General features: G+C 38.7%; 2 protein-coding genes across 4 annotated transcripts in view; one reads left to right on the top strand and one right to left on the bottom strand.

The window, feature by feature from the left end:
* Window positions 1-26,522, top strand: part of CYFIP1 (cytoplasmic FMR1 interacting protein 1) — an 81,429-nt gene that overhangs the window by 38,297 nt on the left and 16,610 nt on the right. Inside the window, exons 1-11 of one of the 3 annotated variants that reach the window (XM_064143502.1) lie at window positions 251-272; window positions 576-729; window positions 1,932-2,088; window positions 2,642-2,738; window positions 3,077-3,153; window positions 3,247-3,355; window positions 4,417-4,536; window positions 7,216-7,415; window positions 14,280-14,367; window positions 23,983-24,126; window positions 25,642-25,732. In XM_064143502.1, coding sequence (XP_063999572.1) covers window positions 582-729; window positions 1,932-2,088; window positions 2,642-2,738; window positions 3,077-3,153; window positions 3,247-3,355; window positions 4,417-4,536; window positions 7,216-7,415; window positions 14,280-14,367; window positions 23,983-24,126; window positions 25,642-25,732 — 1,231 coding nt within the window. In that variant the 5' untranslated portion in view covers window positions 251-272; window positions 576-581. Of the gene's footprint in view, window positions 1-124; window positions 273-575; window positions 730-1,931; window positions 2,089-2,641; window positions 2,739-3,076; window positions 3,154-3,246; window positions 3,356-4,416; window positions 4,537-7,215; window positions 7,416-14,279; window positions 14,368-23,982; window positions 24,127-25,641; window positions 25,733-26,522 lie in introns of those variants that run through there. The other 2 variants (XM_064143501.1, XM_064143500.1) reach the window with 2 other exon arrangements.
* Window positions 19,274-22,106, bottom strand: LOC135175411 (fibronectin type III domain-containing protein 9-like). The gene is made up of 2 exons (XM_064143498.1): window positions 21,745-22,106; window positions 19,274-20,381 (listed from the first exon to the last, which is right to left on the bottom strand). The coding sequence occupies exon 2, from the start codon at window positions 20,244-20,246 to the stop codon at window positions 19,575-19,577; it is 672 nt and encodes a 223-aa protein (XP_063999568.1). The 5' UTR covers window positions 20,247-20,381; window positions 21,745-22,106; the 3' UTR covers window positions 19,274-19,574.

Below are 26,522 nucleotides of genomic sequence, written 5' to 3' on the forward strand. Positions count from 1 at the left end.
GCTGTTTCTTGTTTTTAACAAACTAACACGTTTTCTCTGCTTCTGTTTCCCTTTCCTTATTTACCCATGTGTTTTTATTAACGGATTCTCTCTCCCCTGCCTGCCCCTGTCTGTTGGTTTTTAGCTCTACATGGTTCGCACTATGACAGAGTCCTTAAACTCTGCTGAGCTGCTGAAGCAGCTCAAGTCTCTGGGACTGGAAAAGCTATTGCATGTGACACACAAGTTTCTGAGGCAGTCCTACATCTATCCGCCTCTTTTAAGCTTTGGTGGTAAGATACTACTTATTACTTTTACTTTTTGTGGTGATGTGAACTGTTCCACTGCAAATGGTCTGCTGCTAAGTGTCAGTGGAGGTCCCTTTGGCATGGGTAGGCATTTGTGCTGGTGTGTAGGCTAGTGTTGCATCTGTTCCTCTTGCCTGAAAGGCTTTTACCCACACAGTACCAATTCTCAATGTGAAGTGGAGCAGTCTCTTACTGATAGTAATTCTCAGTGTTGCTCAACTAATGTGCCGTGTGTATTTTCCTTTTTTCCCCCCCTTTCCACCACAATTGTTTCCTCTAATGATACAGCTTTACATGGTGAGAACTATGTTAGAGTCCCTCATTGCTGACAAAAGTGGTTCCAAGAAAACCTTGAGAAGTAGCCTTGAGGGGCCCACCATATTGGACATAGAAAAATTCCATCGCGAGTCTTTCTTCTACACTCATTTGATAAATTTCAGTGGTAAGATATGTAGCTGATCAGTGTCCAGCTTAGCATGTCCTAACACCTCTAACACGACCTGGAGAATGTTTCCGATTGCCAAAGCCAACTTAACTTTGATTGATTGATTTATCAAAAGTCTTGGTCTGTCCAAACTTGAGATGTGATATTTGGTGTTGTGGTGGGGTTTTTATTTTGCCTTGTTATACATCTATTTAAAATGTGTACAATTTCATACTGGTACCTTCCCTTTCTCTTTATTTTTTAATGTATGTATTTATATAAACAAGGGACAGATAAGCTCATACACACTGAAATTTTAAAAAAGGAAATAGTTTTTGTGTTTTCAGTTTTTTGAGATTCTTTTGTCTGGTTTTGTTTTGAGTACAGAGGAAACAGGTTCTCTGTTGTGATAAATCTGATGTCATTTCACTACTCTTAGTACTCAGTTAATTGTAATCGGAAACATGCTGTCCTAAAGAATTCACCTACTGACATTGAATGTATCTAGTCCTTGTCATCACCATGCTGTGTTGTCTTTCATTTTTTGTTTTGCTACCTGACTCCATCACCCTCAGAGAAGGGGGAGCCTGTTAATGTCGGTCAGAGTGCTACTGGGGAACAGAAGTTCAAATGGTGTTCAGAAGATTTTAATGTAAAACGTTCATTCCTGTTTTGGTTATCAAGCTTTCTGCAAAAGAAGGCTTTTGCTGAGTATTTTCTGGGGAGATAGGGAGCACATCTCCATGCCCTTGACAGTGGCCTTAGAAATGTTTTGTTTTAAGTCCTCCTTCATGAGTCTGTCATTTCCTGCCTACCTCCTCAACAGAACATGTGGAGTGATTTGGTCCTCCAGTCAAACAGATGGTACAAGTGGATATGGTACAGTTTGTCTCCTTCACTTGCTGCTTCCCAAGTTCAGCATACAGCTTTCTGAGCCCCCATACTGGTGTATGTGGTTTTTCTGTTTAACTGATAGTCTGGTCCATTTCTGTGATTTTCCATGTAAAAAGGCACAAACTTGAAGGCCAAAATGGAGTTTAGAACTCTTTGAAAAAGTCATGGGCTTTACAGTTTAGATTTGGTTCACATACTTGACTTCTGTATAGCTCTAGTGACTCACAGCTGCTTTTTTGTTTCGCATTGCATCATCAGAATCACAGTTTTATTGTTCCTAATGTATTTCTGTAAGAAGGGTAATTCTTCCTTATTTGTTCCAAAAGAAACTTTGCAGCAATGCTGTGATCTGTCCCAGCTGTGGTTCAGAGAATTCTTCTTAGAGCTGACCATGGGCAGAAGAATCCAGTTCCCCATTGAGATGTCCATGCCTTGGATTCTGACAGACCATATTTTGGAGACTAAAGAGGCATCAATGATGGAGTAAGACCTATTTGTGTTCTTCCACTGAGTGACTATTCTTAATGATTGTAATTCTGTTTTGTAATGTTACTGCTTTAATTTGTCTTAACAAGAAGTCATTGAGATTATAAACCTTTATAAAGGTTTCCTCTAACATTTGCCACTTGCCAGATACTCAGTTTTCTTTTTGAAGTAATTGAAACCTTTCGTATGAGTATCATTGCACCAGCCAAATATCTTGTTTCCTGAGTGAACTCTCCTTACTTGCTTTTCAGAAATGTCAGATATGATGTCTAGTGGTGAAAGCATAGTTCCATTTTGGTGGAAAACTGCATCTAGAAAACAAGTGTCAGGCTGAAAACTTCCCTATACGATTTCTTGAACTAACAAATGACTTTATTAAAGGGAAAATTGTAATACTTTTTATATAAACTGAGACAAAGAGAAGATTCTCTGTGTATGTACCACATGCAGGTTACAATATTGACTGACAACATCTTGTCTGCACCATCCTAAGGAATCATTGTTTCTAGACATGTAACTCTTTTTTTCCCCATCATTCTTTTTCATTCAGGTATGTTCTGTATTCTTTGGACCTCTATAATGACAGTGCTCATTATGCACTTACTAAATTTAAGAAGCAGTTCCTCTATGATGAGATTGAGGCAGAGGTAAAGTAATCTTAACTACTGGGTAGAAATAATATGTACATGAATGTGAAAAATAATGCTAAATGCCAGGAACTATTATAGTAGATTTGGAATGGTTGGAGATAATAAACATACTGAGAGGACCAGAAGGTGGGTAACTGATTGGCTGAGATGTTGTAATGACACCAGTAGACCTTTGGAAAACAATACACATTAATGCTGAAAACTGAACATCATCCTCTCTCTTAGTGGGAAATTTGGATGCTTAATTATGCTTGGTGAACAGTGGAGCTCTTGGATAAGCTCCCCTTTGAAAAAAAATAAGTATCTCTAAATGCACTTTTTTTCATTCTCCCAAGGTAAACCTGTGTTTTGACCAATTTGTCTACAAGCTGGCAGACCAAATATTTGCTTACTACAAGGCAATGGCTGGCAGGTAGCTATTCTAGTGTAGAGAACTTTTATTCAAGCATTTCTGCTCTGCTTTGTTGTCTAGTGTACTTTATGTGTTGTTTTTCTTTGTTAATAGTCTGCTTCTGGATAAACGATTGCGTTCAGAGTGCAAGAATCAGGGAGCAACCATTCAGTTGCTACAGTCCAACCGCTACGAAACACTGCTGAAACAGAGACATGTCCAAGTGAGTTAACTCACTCTGTTGTATTCAAGTTGCTTGGCACTTCTTACCCGCACCTTGAGTACTCTCTCTAGTTCTGGGCTCTTCAGTTCAAGAGAGATGTTGAGATACTGGAACGTGTCCAGAGAAGGGTGATGAAGCTGGTGAAAGCCCTGGAACACAAACCCTATCAGGAGAGGCGAGGGAGCTGGGGTTGTTTAGCCTGGAGAAGAGGAGGCTCAGGGCTGACCTCACTGCTGTTTACAACTCCCTGAAGGGAGGTTGTAGCCAGCTGGGGTCGGTCTCTTCTCCCAGGCAAGCAGCAACAGAACAAGGGGATACAGTCTCAAGTTGTGCCAGGGGAGATACAGGCTGGATGTTGGGAGGAAGTTCTTCTCAGAGAGAATGATTTGCCATTGGAATGGGCTGCCCAGGGAGGTGGTGGAGTTGCTGTTCCTGGAAGTGTTCAAGAAAAGACTGGATGAGTCCCTTAGTTCCATAGTCTAGTTGATTGGTTAGGACTGGGTGATAGGTTGGACTGGATGATCCTGGAGGTCTCTTCCAACCTAGTTGATTCTATGATTCCATGAAATGGTATTGATTTATGTAGGTCTATAAAACTCTTCCTGTGTTTTATGTTTTGTCATGTAAGTGGCATTACTGACACTTGAGATCGTCATCTTCTGTTGCATGAAGGAGTAAATGAAGAGAAAAAAATGTAAAAGATCCTGTTTTACTGCAAATGTCTGTCTGTTGCCATTAAGCAAACACAAGCCAAAGAGAAATGTCACGTGTGATAGTATTTTCTTCCTATTAATATCTTTCACAAGTTTTCAATATGTTGTTGGCACACTGTGGACGCATGAAATACTGATACAAATACTTGGATGTAAATGCAGTATGTGATTTTACTACTTCTTGTGAGAATTGGGATGTAAATTATAATACTTAATCTGTTCATGAATGTATAAATTTTGTCCACCTGCTTCGTTTCTATTTGAAACGGAGAGTCTCTTAACCTCAGTTGTACAGTTTGTCTCCTAATATGACTAGTTCAAAACTTCACAGTACTGCTGTTTTTTTAGCTTCTTGGTAGGTCAATAGACCTGAACCGACTCATCACTCAGCGAATTTCAGCAGCCATGTACAGGTCAATGGAACTGGCAATCGGTCGATTTGAAAGTGAGGATTTGACTTCCATTGTGGTGAGTGTTGTGTTGCAGTTGTTCTGCAGCACTAATACTGTAGTTGGGGTCTGAGTACTAGTTTAGTTTTGCTTTAATTTGCCTTTTATTTCTTTTATCTGACTTTTTTTTTCCTTTTTTCCCTTGTAAATCTGTATTTATGTTTTAACAGCATATGCAAAAACTTTTCTCCAACTTTGCTAGTTGTACAGTCACTTCTAAAAGGAAAAGAGATGAAATGATTCAACATAGAAACTTGCTTTATGCTAAATCTTACTTAATTTCTGGCTGAGGTTTAACCACGTAACCTTGACTACTGTGTTTGGATCTGGAGCCCTCAATATAGGAAGGAAACTGATCTGATGGAGTGGCTCCAGAGGAGGGCCACAAAGATGGTCGGGTGTTGGAGTACCTCTGCTACAAAGACAGGCTGGGGAAACTGGGGTTGTTGAGCCTGGGGAAGAGGAGGCTCTGGAGAGACCTAATAGTGGCCTTTTAGTATCTTAAGGGGGCCTACAAGAAGGATGGAGAGACACTGTTCACAAAGGCCTGTAGTGATAGGACAAGGGAAAGTGACTTCAAACTAGAAAAGAGCAGATTTAGATTGGACATTAGGAATAGGTTCTTTACCACGAAGGTAGTGAAACACTGGAACAGGTTGCCTGGGGAGGTGGTTGGTGTCCTGTCCCTGGAGATATTCAAAGTGAGGCTCAACAGGGCTCTGAGCAACCTCATCTAGTTGAGGATGTGCCTAATTACTGTAGAGGAGATTGAACTAGATGACCATTGGAGGTCCCTTCCAACCCAGACCATTATATGATTATATGACATATTATATATATGAAATAATTTAAGCAGTCTTATTAGAGAAATAACAGAACTTTTTCCTCTGGTGTTTTGTTTTAATTAAATGTGAAATCATTCAATGCTGAGGTTGAAATTTGTTTGGCTTACTAAGAATTGTCAAAAACTCTTACTAGAGAAGCAGCTGAGTCTTGCAAAATGCATTTTTCTTGTCACCTCCAGCTACCTCGTAAATTATACAGGCAAATCCACTGTTGCCATTGTACTGTATTGTGGCCTTCATTAATTCTGATGTGCTATGACATTTTACTTCCTGTGCTCTAACTTGCATCTCTGTTCAAAGAGTTCTTTGGCCTGACCTCACAAAATACTGTGGTGTATACTGCCATACGTGGGGCAATGCAAATCCCAGTCCTGTTGAAGATGAGAATCTTGTTTTCCCTTGGCCTAGAAAAGACATATACCTGCTGCAACTGTGAGGGCCTTGGAAATAAGGCTTAAACATTACTTGTAGAGAAGGCACATGAGCCATGAAAAAACAAGGAAAATGAACGTTCTTGTGATTTAAATTTTTGTAAATACTCACTTTTCTCCCTGTTTAAAGATAAATTGCCTTGTGCCTGTTAGAATCAAAATTACTTTATTTACCCAAACAGCTTGGGTTCATAGCATGACAAAAATAATATTTTTGTGGAGGAACAAGATCTGACTTTGCTCATGGAAAAGGAGCATCTGTGCATTATTGAGGTGTCTTTGAGTTAGCTTCCTGATTAAAATGCTGAAATACCAAATTTTATTTCCAGATGGCATGAATGTAACAAGTAAATATTCAGTCAATAAGAAAAAAATCAAACCCATTCAGTTCTGCTGGAAAGAAAAATAAATTTGAAGTTATGTAAGAAATTTTATGTCTTTCCATAAAACGTTTTTTACTGGTAAAGTTTTGTCATGTCGTTAACTGCCTTGATTTGGTTTCTCTCTTTACTGAAGATAAATCAGATATATAGAGTCTGTGTAGCCTCTCAACTTCTCAGTGCTTGGAGTTGTAACCTGTGAATTATTGAAAAGTATGTTCTTCTGCTGTGTGCAGGATTTTCTTAGTGGCTAGATGGAGAGAAACTGTCAATAATATGTGTAAGTCACAGGTTCTCACTCCATTTTTTTAATTAGACATCTGTAATGTTAAGATCATATCCCTCCACTGTGCTCCTTTTTTTTTTTTTTTTCCTCCTTTATTTTATGTAAAATGTTCTCTGAAACAGCTGAAAACTGTTTGGTTTTCTCAGGAAGAAACTGATACTAATAGCTGTTTTTTAAGCTAATTAAATTAAGGTAGTTAAGATTTTTTTTGTTTGTTTTTTTTACCTCAGACAGGGCTCAATAGTGTATTAACAAACATAGTCGTTCTTTCCTTAAAGTGACCATTTCTCAAATGTTTGAAAAGCTTTTGAAACATGGATCAGTTAAATCTGATAGCTCTGTATGGGAAGATGACTTGTAGTTTGATGCAAATTACTTTGTGACAGCTTGTATAGTAAGAAATGCAGAAGATGCTTTGTGCCCTATGGGTGACCTCATTTAAATGTTGGCCTTTCAGCTTTTGCTTAGTGGAAGAAGAGTTGGTACAGATCCATGCTGGAGGCTTAACTGCAATTTAGATTAACTTTAATGAATACCGTTAAAGTCTCAAGAGCATTTTGGTGGGAGGTAGTTTCAAAACAATCCCAAGAGCACTCTTTTTCCCCCCAGCTCTAATTGAAGAGAGGACTAGGAGAGAGTTGTTTGTTTTTACTTCCTTCTTGTCTTCTATTCTGTCAAGGTAGTTTATTTACTTTTTTGAGTTCCTCCACTTCTTTTAAATGCACTGCTCACTTGCTTTCCTCTTGTTTATTGTAGGAGCTGGATGGCTTGATAGAAATAAACAAAATGACTCACAAGCTTCTGAGTAGATATATGACCTTGGACAGCTTTGATGCCATGTTCAGAGAAGCCAATCACAATGTGTCAGCCCCTTATGGAAGAATCACTCTTCATGTCTTTTGGGAACTCAATTATGATTTCCTTCCAAACTACTGCTACAACGGATCCACTAACAGGTTAGCTTGGCAGCCTTTGTTTGCTGCCATTCTTCTGTTACCCTCCTGAAAATTCTTTCCTAGCAAATGCTGACAAGTCCATCTCCATTCATTTACTGTGCTTTCCATTCCTAATGCTTTACTTCAAATGGAGCAGCATGAGTCATTTTACTAAGTACTGTCAAACACATGAAAGCCTCTTATTTGTCCACAATAGAAGTCAAATATAACCACAGCATCCAAATTCTGACGTTTTAATGACATTGATATGATATGCTGAAAAATAAAGTGCATCCAAAAATACTGCAATGTGCGTATGAGAAAGATATTTTGGTAAACAGGATCCTCAGCTGTGAGATGATGGAAGTAAAATTAGATTCCTGATTCTGCATTAACGTGAAGAAAAAGACTTTTAAAATTGTAATTTGATGGAGAAGGGAGAGCTCAGTGTTCACTGCAACTCTGGTTGCAGCCTTCAAGGAGAGTGAGTAATGGAAATAGAAAGGAAGATAGAATCTTAAGTTTGAGTGGAAGGTGCAGTGCTTGGTACTTTTGGGCTTCCTTTGTGTGTGCTGTTTTTAGGATTTGTGAGGCTTTTAGCTTTTACTGAGGTTTTGGTTAAAGCACTGTGAAGTACAGTGACGTTGAATATTGAGCTGTAGGAAAAGGAAGAAGCCTGTTCTCATCTTTCACTGTCTCCTTGGAGAGCTTTCCTTGTCTAACATGTTCTGTGATGGTTATATTGCATTTCATATCCAAGATTCTGTCTGAGGAGATGAAAAAAAAAATTAAGAGTGTTTTCTGTAGTTGAGTCTTAGTCCAAAAGCCTCTGTTACATGAATCAGTTTGCACGAGAGAGTTGAATGTATTTCCAAGGAGGCTACTGTGCACCTGCTGTATCTGGAGATCAATATTGCAGTATTTAGTGCATAATGCTTAAAATCAACTCTTGATGAAATGCTGATCCTTTGCTTTTCAGCTTTAGTGAAAGACACTCACTACTTTAACAATTCGGTGTGTATTCACCCTGGCTGTAAGGACTGCCAGGCTGCAGACCACAGTGCTTTGGAAGAAAGTGTGGAGTGCCAAAGGGCATTAGTGGAGTCCTGTAGATTGATGCTTGTCCATTTAAGAACTGTATGCATGGATTGAGTTAGGCTGATCCTCAAGCTTGTTGCATAGTTAATTCAGGATAATTAATTTAGGAGATGATAAAGAGAGCATGATCTTAGGCAGTGTATGTACCATGTGTGAAATTTCATCACAGAATTGCTTTGGTTTCAGTAAAAATCATAGAATCACAGAACAATTTTTGTTTGAAAGAACCAACCGAAGACCTCCATGGCCATGAAACTGTGTCCCAGAGTGCCATCTCCACATGTTTCTTGAACAGCTTCAGGGATGGTGACTCCACCATCTGCCCGAGTAAGGAAATAGGGAGGGTTTAGCCCTTTTGTAGCTCTTAAACATGTTCATTATGTCTACTGATGTTAGCATGAACTTTAAATTGGTGGGCACTCTCTGCATTCAACTGTACAGGCCATTGTGTGAAAAACGGTGAATACATAGTGAGGAGCCCCGAGAGAGCTGCTAGTTTAATTCTTGACTCTTAATAGATAATTTCTTGCATAAAAACTACAAGCCAATAAGGAAAGAAAAGTGACAACAAAAGGCTGGAAGAGAGAAAAGCAAAGTGGTTACTTAATGGTAAGGGGTTGGAGGTAGAGCTCCCAGGAAATGTAATACCTGTATTTTACCTTTTATTAATTTGCCCATGGCCTAGGTGTGTCCTTCTTTTAGAGTTTTGATGAGATTAATTTCTGTGAAGCTCTTTTCTCAAGAATACTGTAACCTGAGATGTGGTGCTAAGGGACCAGACTTGATCGAGTTGGATAATGATTGGACTCGATCTTAAAGGTCTTTTCCAACTGAAATGGTTCTATAATTGATTCTGTGATTTCAGACATCTGAGAAAGTTCAGGTGTTTAAGTTTGGTTCAAAGGCTAAGGATATGCATGCAAAACTACTGAAACACATTGCATATTTAATTGTTAGGGACTTAGCATTTTTTTTTGTCTGGTAATATACTGAGATTAAGCAATGAGACTGCTATTAAAAGATTTAGGAATTTATTAATTGTAGCTGCTGGCTTTTTGAAATTTAGTCTCATTAGTTCTGGCCAGCTGCACAGCTGTGTTCAGACTTGGGTACAACAGTTTGTGAAGAAGAAATGGGGAGATGAGCAAGGGGCCCCCTGTGTATGGGCAATGAAATGCAAATATATTTTTAATCCACCTATTGTTAATCACAAAAAAACGAAAACAAACTTTTGACATGAGCATATGAACTGCAGGTGAGATTAAAGACCTGTCTAGTCAGTGTTGCCATACTCAGCAACCATGCAGAGGCTGAGTACAAAAACAAGGGAAGCTTGTAGAGATTTTTCTCCCAGGAAACATGCAGGCCCTTAGCAATGATCAGGTGTTTCCATAAAGCAGCAGTGGTGGGATGTTAGTGCCTTTCTGGCCTTTTACACAGCTGTTGTTTTCCTGGTTTGCTTTGGCCAGACTTTTTTCCTCTTTAAGCTGTGTGAGGTTTTGACATTCAGAATGGATCTAGTGAGGAATTTGCAATGAAGCTGTATGTTGCACAAAAAAGTATCTCTTAATTTGCATTGAAGTTGTTGCCTGCCAGTTCTTCTACTGAAAGTGACCATAAACAGCCACTTTCCACTTGTATTCTCTGTGCTGCTTGAGTTTTGTTTTTTTTTTGAGAGCTTTCTCTCATATTTTCCCGAGTCAAACCTTTGTCTTTCCACACCAGGAAAGGTGTGGAAAGGCTTTTACCTGCATCTGTATTTTTTCATTCCCCTGTATTTTTGTGGAGTTAGGAGGACTAAGGCTGTCCAGAGGAATAAAGTGACACAAGAGCAAGGTCCAGACTTTTGTTCTTTGCTTCTTTTCTGTTATGTATGTTGTTCCTTTTTCTGCCTTATTTTATTGTCTAATTCTAAGATGATCTTTTCCTTCTGTGATACCTTGCTTTGTTTTAAGGGCTAGTAGAGGAGCAAGCATGAGCTTAGACATTTGAATTGAGGATTTTCTGTGCTTTCTTGACAGACACGACACAAGCTTGCAGACAGTAGTCAGGACCCTAGCTTCATCTCCTCAACACATTATCCAAATATGTGTTCTCTGCTAAAAAATCATGTGTATGTCACTCTCTTAAATGCAGCATGACATTTCTTCTGAGGGCACAGACTCGTCACAGAATGAACAAGAAGACCAGCTTTTTACTTATTCCTGCCTTTACCTTTCCTTCCTTTTGTAAGCTAGCTTCTCCTACTGCTTTTGAGACTGGTTTTCATGAGAGAACAACTGTTTCTTCTTATCTTGTATATAGTCACTGCTCAGAAAAATTTCCAGCTCTTTCAGGCACTCCTGGAGCAAACTTCAAAAGCAGCATTGTCAGTGAAAACTTCTCAGTTTCTGCTACAAAAAGCCAAATGGTGCAAGGATAAAGGCTTGTGCAAAGTAGGAGTGACTGTACTCAACTACATTCCCTTAATTTCCAAAAAAAAAAAGAAAGATATTTCTGCCAGAAGGAGAGGTGATAGCAATGAACTGGTAGATATTTATTACTCTTTCATACCCTTTTTCATCTGTTGTTTCCTCACACTACAGTCTGTAGCCTCCTGTTGTCCTCCGTCTTGACATTCATGTTTAGAGAAGAGTGAGTTAATACAATATGTGCAGGGACAGGAGGTGTAGGGCTACCTTTATGTGCAGGAGACAAGACAAACTATTTTGAGAAGGGTAGAAGTTAAAAGTGTTCATACCACTGAGGAAAACGTAGAGGGACATTCCCTGTGTGAGCAATGTTGTGAGTACTGTGGTTACTTTTGAGATGAAGTTCAGGAAATTCATGAAGTGTATTGTCTGAGTTGGTGCTTGCAGTAGCAAGGCAGCAAGCACATTAATCAAAGTGATCTCTATCAGATTTCTCCTTGTTTTATTAAATAGATTATGCTAACCAGAATAATTTTGGTTTGATTGAGAATTGCTTACTGTGAGCTCCTTCCTGGCAGGTATCACGGAAACACCAATATAGAATTATTTGATCCCTAAAATAGGGGTTGCATTAAGACTCATGTTGTCCTTTAATGATGATTACTCTTGCAAAGCTTTGGTAAGCTAGAAGGTTTTTCATCTGCTTAATCTGCTTTGACTGCTTACAACCTCGATGATTAAAATGGATAAATTGCCGTTAGATCGTTGACACTGGCATATGCCAAAGCCTGCATCCCGCAGTACCCAAGGGAAAGTAAATCTTTTTTGAGATTTAGCCTGCTTTTTGAAGAGCCTCATTCCTCCTGAGAGGCTTCTGTTTCTTGGAGGAAGCCAGGTGACAGGATGTCGAAAAGAAAACAGGGACATACTGAAAAAGTTTGAAGAATGACAGATAATGCTCAACTGTAGAAGTTTCTTTATAACCCTTAGTTCTGAGGGAAGAAATCTCTAATATGTATCTGAATGATATGGTGGAATTAGTCGTTCTCATAGAACAATGCACTCTTAAGCCTGTTGTATCCTCTATCTTAGCTATAACTCCTCCATAAGATAACAAGTGGTGGTACCTCCTGCTCTTACTTGGTTTTTCGTAACTTCTTTCTCTCTTGGCATCCTTCATCCAAGAAAGTATGAAATGTGTGCTTGCTACAAGTCTTTAAGAGAGCTTCAATGCCGGTTTAGTTCTGCTCTAAAATGTCAAAGATAGAGAAAACTACAAGAGAGCAGAGGAGCACTGAGGAATACACGAGTGTTACTTGTGCTTGGACAGAGCTAGTGAAACTTAGAGGCTGGGTCTCAGAAGTGTTCCTGCAGTACTTAATTTCTGATGCTGCGATTTCTTCTCAATCCAAATACAGTCACAATTGGTTTGCTCACGGACACTGGTGATATTGCAGTTAAAATATATTCATAACACATTTTGGAAAAGACTAAGAATTATAGTGACAGTTTCCAAAGTCATGAGATGCACCCACATTTATATTCTAAAGCAGTTTTTCCCTTGTAAGAGTTTTAATTTAATGATAACAACCTAGCTCTTGTCTAATACGTGTGCATGATGAAACCTGGTCTTAATCTCAAATGGCATGATATCACTTGATTTATTGAATTACACAGATTTTCTTAGGGCTTAGAAACTGATGTAATTTTTAAAAGGAATAGAGTTTGTAGAGAAAGAAGGCAAACAGAGTAATCTCTGGGTCTGTTGTGTGTTGCAGATTCCTTTGAATTCCACCAAATGTTTACAACATCTCTGGTAACTCATTAATGAAGTATCTTTACAGAAACAGATTCAAGTAATCTCAAGAGGAAGCCTTCAGTTGCTCTGTGAGAGGGAAGGAGAGGTACTTGTAAACTAAGGAAACAAATGTAGGAAGATTTAAATTACAGGTTTTATCAAAAGTAATACACATAAAAGACCATTTTTTCTTCGAGGTCTCAATACAAGCACTTTCTGGAATCCTACGAGTACTTTTGGAAAGAGAACTAAAATGCATACAAAGAAGTATTTGAAAATGAGTATACCTATTTTTGAGCAGGTCAAAAAAGTACAGAAAACCCTATCCTGAAGTTAAAGATTCTCACAAGAATGATTGTGATTACCTAGAAAGAGAGCACAGTGGAAACAATAAAAATGTAAATATATATAGGAATAGAAAAGGGATTTGTTGAAAACGGAGTTTCTATGGACAGTGGTTTGGTTTGGTGTTTGTTTGGTTGTTTTTTTTTTATTCTTTTCCTCTAAGAAAAATGGTTAATGAATCATTTACTTTGAGTGCTGATTAAATTCAAACATATTTCAAATAAAATCAGGTCAAGATGTAATTATATCTTACTATGTTATAATGTACGGCAACTTTCCTTTTCTGGAACCTTTTCCTTGATGCATTTCTTGTACTTGGTTATCACTGAGAACAACCTGACACAAGCATTTGATTTATCCTCCTTGAACAGGGATTTCCATCTGCCTCCCCATCCCTGTGTATGTATATACACCTTTGTGCCACCTGCCAATAAATAAGGTAGACATCCAACCTGTAAGCACACACACCAATGACTTTGCAGAATCAGGATTGTAATAGGTGTTAATTAACTTGATTCTGCACTAAAATTGTAGTATCGCAAAATGTGTGTTACACAGTTAACAGGCAACATCAAGGCAGCAGTCTGTGCTTTGTGTTCACAAGAGGACTCAAGCCTGCAGAGCTCTGGCCAAGCACCATTCTGTAGACTCTGAGATCTTCTGTTTGGAGTGGGCTGTTTGATCCTATCCTTCATAGTGCTCCCTATCTTTGGAGTTCATTTATCATTCTCTCAACAGTATACAAAGGTAAAGCTAAACATGATTTGTGTTGGTACATGCTCACACTGAAGTATAGTCCAATTTTTGTAACATACATTTTGCTGCAAGGAGTACATACTTTTGTTTGTTTATGTTATGTTCTTTGACGTTTTAGTTCATTTTCAAGGAGTTAATTCGTTTTAGTTCATTCTCAAGTTCGTTCTGGAAGCACAAGGAGTTTCCTTACCCTCTGTGAGAGGCTGCTCCTGCTTTGTTAGTTGCTTTTTGCTGGACTGGTTTAGAGTAGAGGTGAAAATATTTTGCAAACCACTGGAAGAATGAGGTTCCAGTAAGTGATGGAGAATTCCTTTATGATTTGTGTCTGAGCTTTTGGGCAATACAGGCTATCTGCTTTCCTGATTCAGCTTTGATTTGTATATGTAGACAAAAGCAGTGTTACCCAGGATAAGGTGCATTAAGTGCACACCTCCTAACCTAAGTGTCATTAATGAATTCTTTATTTTGTTCTTACAGATTTGTTCGGACTGTGCTACCATTTTCTCAGGAGTTTCAGAGAGATAAGCAGCCAAATGCACAGCCACAGTATCTCTATGGATCAAAGGTTGGATTTAATTACCTTTATATTTATGCAAACTAATGTTTAAAGGTATCTTTTTTTTAAAATTACAGAAATGGCAGAATATGAAAGCTATTAAAAACGGACTCAGTAATGTTTATGAATATTTTAAATTTAACACATATTTTTTCAGACGTCGCTGTGAAGCTTACCATATGTTTCAGCCAAAGTGCAAGTGATTAGTCTGATGTCTAGTCTTATCTGACATAGCTAAAAATAAACCACCTTACATTGCGCAGTTGCTTATAGTGGCAGAGCAGACTTAAAGAAAAGATTAATTAGTCATCTGCTGAAGTGAGAACAAGAGCCCATCTTGGGTGCAGATGCTTCCTTGTTACAGTGATGAAGATTGTGATGGCAGGAAAAAAAAAGCAACAGATAGGAAAGGCTGCATCAGGTGTTGTCTGACTTAAAAGGAGTAGAAGTTCTTACTGTTCTAAACTGTCAGATACCAAACTGCTTAAGTTGTTTCAATTAAAAATGTAGCATTTCTTTGGCATTTTCAACCTAAAGACCAAAGTCCTTGTAACAGACTTGGCCTTCTGCCCATCTCATCTTCTGTTTTATCATCGTCTTTCTTGCTTTGCAGATTAGGAGTGCCCACAGTGTTTATGCAATTCTTCAGTACAAGTGTACATGATAGGCAGTCACATACTCTGTGCCTAATGCCAAGATCGGAAAAGACCTTACACTGGTGACACTTGAGAGAGCACCTGGTATGAGAGAGAAGTTGTGGGCTGTCAAGGAGCTACCCAAGTGAAGAAAGTTAGCTTGTGTAGATTTATTCTCTCTGATCACTGCAGATTCTTACCCTTCAGAATTACTACCTGAGTCTTAAGAACAGTGAAAGTCATAGCATATTAACATAGATCTGCATTTTTTTATCCAGTCAGAAATATTGATTTGCTTCCAACAGCAGTAAAAATCATTGGCAATATCTTCAGCAAATTGTTTGAGAATATTTAATAAGATTTCACCCTTAATTTTGCATCGTGATTATCAGGGAGGCAAAAAAAGCACATGGAAACAGTCAATAAAAAAAAGAAGGATCAAATTAGAGGATTGCTGGCTTAAAAAAATAATTACATTATGTACTCAATTAGCCTTGCAATTTATACAAGTGCTCTGTGTTATTTTCATGTCTAGCTGCTTTCATTATCTAGCTCCTACTTAACCATGATCACAATTGAACCTTGTCATACTGTTATATCCTAGTTACATGGTGCAGTCGTGATTTTCCAGAAAGCTAATTTTTGAGAGCTGAAGAGATATCTCAAAAGTTCCGAATTCCAGTCCTAACACATCTCCTGCATTTTTAAACCTTACATGCTTTTAAAATATAAAGGAGATAAAAACAGGTTCACATGCCTTTTTAACATGGAGTGTAACAGGCGATTGTCTGGTACTGCAAATAGTGTTTTATATGATTATTCTCCAACGGGGAATAGTAAATTATAGGAGAAGGAACTCTTCTTATATTAGAGTTATTGTGTTCCTGACGATTTTAGGAACTGACTAGATGTGGTTTAAAGAGAAAAAAAGCCCACTGAACTTAGTAGAGATTGCTAATGTAATTTATGTAAGTGATGATACAATGGGGTGAGTGGCAGAGGATTAACTAGAGAACTCATTTGGTGTTTATTTGTTGTTTGTTTTTTTCATCACTCAGGTTGCATTAGTAAAATTAGTTCAGTAATCTTTACTCCAAGAGCATCTTCAGAAATCTGATTTATTTTCTTTTTCATGTGATCAGGGGCAATCAAGGAGGTTCTTTGATGCATTTCTTGAGCATCATGTATTTTTATTCCAGAATGTACCACACTTTGAAATTGAGGATAGCTGAATGGAATATTAGGATGACATTTCTACTCTATATAGAGTGTAACAGATAGTAATACTTATGTGCTAGAGGCAGTATATTCTAGTGTGTAATATAATTGCATGATGTGATATTCTGTGTGCTACACAGCCAGGCATGCCACAGAGCATCTTTGTTTGTGTCTTTTAATGATTATATTGATGAACCCTGACCAGATAATAATGGGGTATGAAATAGCTGTGTATTTCTTTTCTTTTTTTGACTTCTTAAACTACTCAGTATGTTGAAGTGTACACTTTATATTGATCATATAGCCAGTGAACATGACTTTTTCTTTGCCTTGTTGGACTTTTTTGCTGTTATTTTTATTATTATTTATTTGGTTTTGGTGGTTTGTGGTTTTGGGTTGGGGCATTTTTGTTTGTTTGTGTTTGGTTGGTGTTATGAAGGGGTAGTTAATTAATTGCAAGATGATATTTTTCCAAAATGAATATTGTTTATTGATTTTGATATTCAGAACTCTCACCACCCCCGAACACTAATTTTAATAATAACTGGTTCTTTGCACAGTCATGGAAACACTATACAGATAATAACTAGATCTAGAAATAACCAGCAAAATATAAACATAACTGAACTGCAGGAGAAGATTCCTGCGGTCAAATACTGCTTGCAGTCAATGTATCACTTGCCCATGAGATGGACTCAAGGAGCCCCTTTCTGCTTATGGCAGAAGGCAATGGTGAATCACCAAGAGGCTTTAAATATTTACTCAACAAAATTATCTCCCAACTTGTGGGGCTAGCTACAACTTTAGACAGTACCCAAACACTTTCAGGGAATTCTGTTCCTGTCCTGTCGTCGAGGCTTCTGATTCTTCCCAGGCTTGTGGGTGCTGGGGAAAGGAGGCAGACAATCTCTGACCGGGTCCTCTGGATGATCTGCATATATCCAGGACTTCCTCTCTGCCTTATACAACATTTTCCAAAGATTTTTGTATTCACATGTCTTCTGTGTTTTGTAGAAAGAACTGTGTAGCTCTGTGAATGTGTGGTGATGTGAGTTCTTCAGAACTGGTATAGAAGTCAGGTGATGCTCCGTATGCATTGCTCATTTGCAGTGGGCACAAGGTGGTTCTTTACTGCTGAGGTGATATGAATGTTTATCTGAGTAGTGCATAGTAAACTCCTTGGGTGGAATTGTTTTACTTTTAGACGGGGGTAAATTTTATTCCTGGGAGCACTTCCATGGTAGCTTCTTGCCTTCTCAATTTGATATATATATACCTCTTTTCATATATACATGTTTTTGTGTAAATAACAAAATTCAGTAGGTGAATTGCCTCAAAACCATTTTGGTGGAATTGCTCCTTGTTCTCAGTGTGGCATATACACATGTGAATAACATACAAATGCATATAAATATATATGTTTGCTGCCTTAAAAGTCACATAAAGAAACAGAGGTACAGAAAGTTAAACAGGTTTTCAAGGGCTCAAGATGTTGGCAGAGATGAGAATGTGTCTCTTGGCTGCAGCCATTTAACATTAAAATAATCTTTCCTCTCTTAAGTGAAATTCCAGGCAGAGAAATATTATTAACTTTATTACAAGATTATTCATAAGCACTTTTTTCTGTCCTCACTACCCAGCCACTCCTTTTTGGCAGCAAACCTCTAGTGTTTGCTTCATGGTTTGAAGAGAGTTTTTCAGTGTCTGTTTCGTGAAACACCATTTGAAACAGCAGTAAACTATTGTCATTCTTTACAGTTTGTTTAAGACTAATATATGAGACAAAGAAAAATGTGTGCCAACTGGAGAAAATTCTCTGTGGAGGATGGAGAACGCATTATTGCTAACTTAACACAGTAAAGACATATTCTGAAGTGTTTCCTAAAAGTAGTCAATCCCATTCAGCACACATTTCTGTAAGTCATACCTATCCAAGCAGGAAAAAAGTGAAGATGCATCAAACTAATGCCAGCTCATGTCTTCCTAGCAATATGAGAGTTGATGTCTTTCACAAGTTGTGAGAAATGTTGTCAAAATACTGTAGCTGAAAAGACCCACTGTCTGCTGTGAAATACTCAGCAGGCACTCCCTTGCCAAACTTGTATACCACCTCATCTTGCAAGGCATGGTGGAAAGGCATGACAGCTGCCCAGCTGCTCCAGTCGTCACTGGTACGACCAAGCTGTGTCAACAAGAGATGACTTTACACTAGCAGTTTAAAATGCCTGCAGTCACAGTGTATCTTTGTTTTTTGGATGTGCCATGCTACACAGCAATGCTGATTCATGATGTTTGTATGGAACACAAATGCATGTAACAGATTTGAAGCAGGGGGGCTTATACCTGTGAGCCAGATAAGGGTTGTCATGAAGGTGAAGAGATTTCTGTCTGAAGGGCCCTTGTTGGCACTTTGCCATGAAGCTAAAGGCAGAGGGAGATGCTCAGCAGATTTGCTCATTGCAAAAATAAGCTGTTTTGGCTTGTTTTTACCTCCTTGCCTCTTCATTACACAAAATGTACTGTGCAGTCAGTTAGAAATTTGCAGCTGATGGATGAGTTTTATCATAGATACTAAATGAGAGAAGGAAGGGCTAGAATTTGCTCTCTGAATTCCATTTCCTCTAAGGAAAATCACTTGCCATGGACAGAAGATGGCTTGCAGTGAGAGCAGAAGAGAGTGACATTTATCCAAGGACACATCCTTAGTTTCAATAGAAGTGCCCTTACAGAGTCGCTATCTTGCATACTTTTTCAGACCAAGGGGAAATTTCAGAGGCAGATGAAAGGAATATCACTAAAGTCCTGGTGAGTTTAAATTTGTATGCCAAGCCTAACCTCATTCAGATGGAAGCTTTGGAGTGTGCTACAAGTGGGGGAGCGTGTAGCCTGTGTATAGCAGTTTGTAGCACGTAGTTTGAGAAGCAGTTGAGATTGTGAAAGTAAGGAAAACCACTGCACTCGGGGTATACTTTCCAGTGGCCTGTAGTGTAGCAGTCAGGGTTGCCACCTGAAAACTTCTCAGTTTTAATTTATGCTATTTAAAAAAAAAAAAAAAAGAACCCTTGTAGTCACTTCTGTTTATTTTTATGTTTCCACTTTTAGACTAAAGAAAAGCAACAAAAAAGAACAAAGTGTAAACTAATAATTTGCCACATGCTTGATTTTTAAATAACAGTGCAGTGGAAGTGCTTGCTTATTGGGAATCTGAAATTTTGCCTCTGAGTACCTCTGGCTGCATATGGGCTTTTGGAAAGGATTGCAGCACTGGAGGTACAGCCAGGAGAGCTGAAGTGAGCAGCTGTAACACCCCCTTGTGCAGTGGGGATGTCTCATAGTAAAAACTTCCTTCTTGACAGACAGTTTCTAATTTATAGCAGAACACTGTCCTGTCATTGGCACCTGTTCCTGGCTTTTGGAAGGTGGCATGATAGGCTCTTTGCATGCTGAGGGATTCTCTATGATTGTGGCCAGCTGGATGCCACTGGGATGCTTTTTCTCAGTGTCATGCCTCAGTTGGCTCTGCCTGCTGAGTTCCTCCGAGGTGCATGCTATGCTTTTGCTCAATACCTTCCTATGGTCTTGTTTGGAGGTCCCATTTTGCTCTTGCAAATGCTGATGTCTCCTTCGGCACAGGAGGTGCAGGCAGCCATAGAGAAGAACTGCAGCAATGATGAGGAGAAGGACACTGCTTGTGAGCCAGATGCCCAGAGCCAGCTCTTTCTTGGTGCTGCTTGCAGAAGCTGGGTCTCGTTCTAGTGTGTTAAACACTCTGCACTGGTCACTGGAGGGATTTGCGGACTGGCAGGTCACGCAGACAATGTATGTTGTTAGTGGCGTTAGGTTTTCAACAACAAAGGAGGAGCGAGTGGTGGGTACTCTCTCTTCCTTCTGAAAGCTCTTTCTCGAGTAAGTGGATAGCATGCTGTTCCAGTTAGGGTGGTACATGACACTGTAAAAGCTGTCGGCACAACCAGCCATTTTTGGCCAAGTTACCATTGCTGTGTTGCCTGTGATGTTTTGGACAGTTATTCCCATCAGGATGTTGCTCAGGTGTTTTTTTTGTCGTCCCTGTGCTGATCTTGCTGTGGAGAGGGAAGATGTTCGTTTCCCAGGGAGATACAGAGAAGCTGAAGCACGAGGGATGTCGTGTGGAACTTAATTGGTAGTGCTCTGTAATTTAGGAAAGGAGTTTATTAGGAAAGTATGCTCTTATCTTTGGTACTGGTGTGTAAAAGTGGGAGGTGGGAGTTGGAAGTTGATAAAATTTGAGGTTTTCAACTGTATTTTTTTCCCAAGTGAAGAGACTAACATATGCTGGTAGAAATTCAACTGGAGCTGGTGATCAGTTCTATCTTGTCTCCATGAGAGACAGTATGTTTTGCAGAATCTGCAATCGGGGAATCACTTCCTATCACATTGTGTGGATTTGTTTGGGTTTTTTTTCCCCTAGGTAATAGCTTAATTTCTTTTTCAGCTGTTTTTCCTCTCTACTCTGAGTGTCTTGTGTTTTATTATACTAACCTGTTGTTTTACATAATCTCAAAGCTTGCTCTTCATAAGCAACGAATTTTCTTAAGTGGCAGGACTCGATATTAAAGGATAAATGCCATCCACAAGTCTTCATTTTTGCCAATTAAAAGCCAAAACAGTAGGTGGACACACCACCAGATATTATTTTGTCTCCAATATAATTTTACATTAGCTTCTGATTTGCCAGTACTCTCTGTTTTGTACTGGTGAGTTTTACCATCCCTGTAGCCACTACTAGAGCAGGAGCTGTGATGACTGTAGATTGTTGGCATAAATATTTAATTTTTATGCTAGCCAACCTCTTGGAAAGTCTTAAGACAAACTTGGTGAAAACCAGCTTCCACTATGATGTGGCTTTTGGAGAAACAGTAAGGTTTGAAAAAATGACAGTTGACTGTTCTAAGTGATTGTATGTAATTCCATAGTCTGTCTGTCCTGAATCTGTGCTTCTCCTCGTAATAAAAATGAAAAGATAAGAAATTGCCAGTATTTTGAGATTCTCACTTTGTGCTACCACGTTGAAAGGAAAACATCTATTTTCTGAACGTTTCTAAATACATTTATTAAAGAATATATAACAATCAGTGAGTATTTTGTTTGGCGTGGGGTGGCTTTTTGCTTTTACTTTTGTGAGGAGCTGAGTTTGTTATGAAATAAACTTGTTAGACACATTCTGGCATCTACCCAGCTTCTGCAGATATTGAAATCAGGCGCATTAGTAACACTGGAGCTTTTACTTACTCAGTTGCCTTCTCTTTAGCTGGTAGCACCCAATTACTTTAAAATTATGATTTATTTTTGTAGAACACTCAGCAAAACATAACATAGAACTATAGTTTCATCGTCACCACAGCATTTTGTAAGTAGAATGTTTGGATTTTAACTAAATAAGAGTGTTACGTCTCTACCGTTACAAAATATCTGTTATTAGAAGACAATTACTGGCACGTAAATGTTTGGAACACCCGTCTGAGGTTTTATAGATTATAAAATCAGTACTTACTGTCACTTGCTGGTGGAAATTTCAGAACAGAACTTTCATATGGAGATGCTGCTGTGAAAAAGCTATAAACACTGTGTTTTCTGTATTCCTTTCACATGAGTTATTTCCTGCCTGATCTCTGCTTGCTTTTTCTTCCTCTCAGATTCCCTGGGCTGAATTCTCACTGCTTGGTGCTTTCAGGCTCTTTTGCCGATGCTGCTGGTGGCATGGTTTCTCTTTCTCTTTCATTTAAATTCATGCAAGAGTACATCTTGTGTAAAGATGCTGTTGCTTTGCTTTTCAAAGGGCATACACAGGAAAAAATACTGTCTTTTCCCCCCTTCTCTTGCTTGCCTCCTCTTGGGTAGTGTACTGCCTGAACATCCCTGTTATATGCTCTTGTGCGTGTACCAGTGATGCTGTGAGTGATTAATGTTAGCACTTTGATGACATCAGCAACTAGCAACTCTCTTTTTTTTTTTTCTCTGTTGATTTCAGTAGAGGAGGGAGCAAGCATAGCTTAAAAAATAATGATCTCCCTCCTTCCTTCCTTGCTTCTCCACCTCCACCACCTCTTTTTTAGTGGCTTCTCTCCTGAGCATTTTTGCTTTTGTGCATTATGGGAGGCAGTGGTGTGTGATGGTGTTTTCTATGTCCTTTATCACAGTTTATAAAGCTTTGCTAATGCAGCATTTACAGGTGGATTGTGAGAGTTACATTAAATTAGTTTGTGTGGGTTCTTACTGTTATATATTGGTGAGTTTTTAAATATTGAATTCATGTTTTTAGGGCTTGGCTTTCTGTGAGAAATTCCTGCAAAGTGAAGAAGAATTCCTTAACCTCATGGCAGTAAAATGCTTTAACCTACTGGAGTAAAATTCTTCTCGTGCTATAGCTGAAATAGATTGAGTACATTTATTGTGAAGACCTACCTGACTGGAAACATAAAAAGCAAAAGGTGAAATCTCACCTTTTTGGACAATTGTAGAAATGTACTGGGACATTTATCTGCACTTATGATCTTAAGGTTTTACTAGTTCTCTCCCTTGATGATGCTTCTGGCTGCTTTTCTGTATGTAGAGAGCTATGAAATGCACATAGAGGAAGGCAGCTTTAGGCACTCCATCCAGTGGGGTGTGTTTGAAGCTTATCCTTTATGTGAGCTCCAACCTGAAAGCAGGACTGTCATGTATTAGGAGTATTAATAATTAGCCACTTATGAGAGTAAAATTCTCCAAGAATGTGGTAAAACTTTGTGACTTGAATTCCTAGTAGTTACTTTGTGCAATACCATCCATTGCAGTATCTGGTACTGACTTCCAAGGGTAACTGGGACATGATCTATATTCAAGGGAAGGCAACTGATCTTAGTAGTGAAGGAGAATTTTCTGTTACAGCTGATACGTGGAGTCAGGTCTGCCAGTATGCCATTTCATACATGTATGAGAGAATTAAAACTGCACAAAAGAAAGGCAAAAGCAACAGAACCTTCTGCAAGAAAGGTTGAAAGGGTTCTCTTTTAACATTAAATTTCAGGTAGTAGTAGAAGAAGCCATCAGAAATGGAGGATGTTACATAAACTTATTTCTCTTGCCACACAGCACCAATCTACAGTTGTGTTCACTGTGAAGAAATACTAATTAAATAGCCAAGCACCTGCCCCTATTTATACAACTCTGGAATAATTTCTATGAGGTTACACCCCAGACTTAATTTGATGTTTCATACAGCTAATGGGTTTGAAAAAGTCAGAGCCTTATTAATAAGTTGCATAGAGCAATAACTGCAGTAGGCTGGTTTTGGTTTTCATTTGTAGTTGAGTCTTGAGAGACTTAAAACACCTCTTATGAGCTGAAAATTGGTAACCTCTTTCAAGATGTTTAATACAGAAATTATAACTATAGGAAGAGAAGATGAGCTTTAAATTTAGGGAACTGAACATTTGCATTGACTACTTCTATCCTTTAACACCTCTGTAAACTGAAAAATATGAAAGAGGAAATGTTCTTGGCTTCATATGTGGTAGGTGGAAGATACCTCGTTAGGGAGAGATGGGGCAAAACTTTACAAGTTATTCGTGCTAACAGAGTTTGCTTGGAGTGCCTGTCTTATAAAAAAGGTTTGTATTTTAACACCCTGGAGAGAGTGACATATGAAGTTATTGTTTTATTTTTAATATGCTTTTAAATGATCTTTAAATCATTATAAAGATGAAGGCAGCTGAAATTGTCATTAACCATTTCTGTTCTTTTGGTTTAGGCACTGAATCTGGCATATTCCAGCATCTACAGCAACTACAGGAATTTTGTTGGTCCCCCTCATTTTAAAGTCATCTGTAGACTTCTTGGATATCAGGGTATTGCTGTAGTGATGGAGGAGTTGCTGAAAGTTGTCAAGAGCCTGGTATGCCAATTCTCTTTGTTTGTTTGGTCTGTGTTTTTTTTCCCCTACCGTTACAAATGCTTTCTGCTAGGAAATGTCTCAAGGAAAAACAAAGGGAGATGAAGATGTCAGATTAACTAATTAAAATATATTTCTTCTGTTGAAGGTCAATATAATCTCTGGTTGAGAATACTCAGTGTCTTACGAGAGCAACAGAAGATGTACCTTGGTAGCCTGAGCAGTGTTTTGAAAACTTTGGGTTCTTCCCTGGAAAGGAATTTAGTTTGTGGAGATCTATACTGTTAGCTCCTGGGTAAACATCAGAACAGTATAAATGTTTCAAGTTTATTGATTTCAGCTTAAAGAAGGGTGCTATAAAGTCTCTTTTTTGAGAACAGTTGGAGTGTGTTTTCTGCCTTGCAGAAATTAATTACATCATTGACAGATAACACCTTAATAGGAAGGAGGGTTTAATCTCTTTGCTTAATCTAGCAATGGATACAATCAAGCCTGTTTAGAAGAGTGCTCTGACCAGATGTTGAAGAAGTTATCCATACAGCCTGGATCGTCTTATTGGAAAGGGCCTCTTCTGTACCTAGGAGGAGGCTGAAGGGCTGCATATTTGCTATATTACTATTATCTATATATACAGTCATAATGCATTGCAGTTAAATGTAAGCCAAAGAAATGTTATTTTTCTCCCTGTCACCTGTAAGGAGCTTGCTGCCAAAGAGTTCTAACTATACCAGGAGTAACTGTAGTAGTCACAGTCTTGCTTCAGACACTTGACACATTAGGCAGTCTGGTACAGTAGTTCCCACAATGTTCTAATTAGTTTTTTTATGTTCTAGGAAAGCTGGACTCTGCTTGAATGGGTGCTGTGGGAGAGGAGAGAAAGCAGCTAATTTTGTGTGTCAAGCATTGGCTGCTTGTTTGGGGGGAGTTTTTGCAAATTGTTTCTTAAGGTGGCAAAGTGTCTGAGTTCATCAAAGCTATCACTGAATGCCTGGGCATTTATGAAGAAGCTTAAAAGGCCTGTGGGAGGTGTCCTGCTGATAACTGATGCAGGTGCTCAGATGCATTCAGACAGATATGAAATAGGTGGCCAGTGTGAGAAAGGCAGGCTGTAGACTGGCACTGAGTCCTAACTGTTATGTCCAGAATAGCCAGTTTGAGCTGTTACAGATATACAGACCACTAAAGATTTTTCTCTTGCTGCTTTTGAAAGCATTCAAATGCAACTTTTTTGCTAAAAATCTAGAAATTGGTTAGAGTCTAGAGGCAATCTGCAAAAGAACAATATGACTACTACTTTTTTACCTTCCTGGCCTTAGCTAAAGGTAGCTAATGCTAAATGAAGGAAAGTGTAACTCCATTGATTTGAAAAAAAAGTTGCCTTTTCCAAGGTGATGACTGACAGAGTTAAATGCAAGATGTTGTAGAGCTTGTTCAATTCAATTGCTAGTAGAATGCAATTTGTTGTAAAGCAGCTTAGTTAAGTAATACTGACATGTTTACACGTTTGTTTTCTCTTAGTTACAAGGGACAATTCTTCAGTATGTCAAGACCCTAATGGAAGTGATGCCTAAGATCTGTAGGTTACCAAGACATGAGTATGGCTCTCCAGGTTAGTTTGTGTTTGGTGTTACCACAGCAGCCTTAATAAGATGATACTAATCTCTGTTTCCTAGATCATGGGTACTTCTGTCTTTCCCTTTTTCTCTCTCATGATAATCAGGACTTACTCCGGATTGGTTTGGTTTTATTTTAATAACAAGAGTCATGGAACGTTTTGTTTTCTGGAAGTATGGAGTAAAGTTTTAAGAGTTGTGTGCTTAGGGCAAATGAAAGGATGACAGCCTTATGATGTGACACCCAGGATCAGATGCCCAATAACAGGACAAGGAGCAGTGGGTGGAAGTTGAGGAATAGGAAGTTCCAGGTAAACACGAGGAAAAACGCCTTCACACTGTGAAGGTAATGGAACACTTGAACAGGTTGCCCAAGGGAGTTGTGGAGTCTCCCTCTTTGGAGATATTCAAAACCCATCTGGATGCATTCCTGTGTGATCTGGTATAGGTGACACTGCTCTGGCAGAGGTATTGGATTAGATGATCTTTTGAGGTCCCTTCTAGCCCTTAACGTTCTGTGATTCTGCAATTGATCTTGAGCTGGGATGTTCACAGTATTTTGTATTCCTGCTCTTTCTCATAAGCATGTTGAACTTCTACCTCTGCAGGTTAGCCTTTCATGCTTATTCTGCTTAAATGTCTCATTTAGATATCTCTGATTTGCTGTAAAAGCCTCCATTTCTTCTTCCTTTGCCTTCATCAAATGTGAGATGAAATGGTGACACTGCAAAGAGTCACGCTGGTCCTGCCACAATAGTTGTCTGAGGCTTGTGCGGGGTGCATCTT

This window comes from Pogoniulus pusillus, chromosome 5 (assembly GCF_015220805.1).
Source record: "Pogoniulus pusillus isolate bPogPus1 chromosome 5, bPogPus1.pri, whole genome shotgun sequence".
Classification (NCBI taxonomy): Eukaryota; Metazoa; Chordata; class Aves; order Piciformes; family Lybiidae; genus Pogoniulus; species Pogoniulus pusillus.

Bases quoted from the DNA above. Each gene is read 5' to 3' on its own strand.
- LOC135175411 (XM_064143498.1), bottom strand. From the start codon at position 20,246: ATGGGAATAACTGTCCAAAACATCACAGGCAACACAGCAATGGTAACT.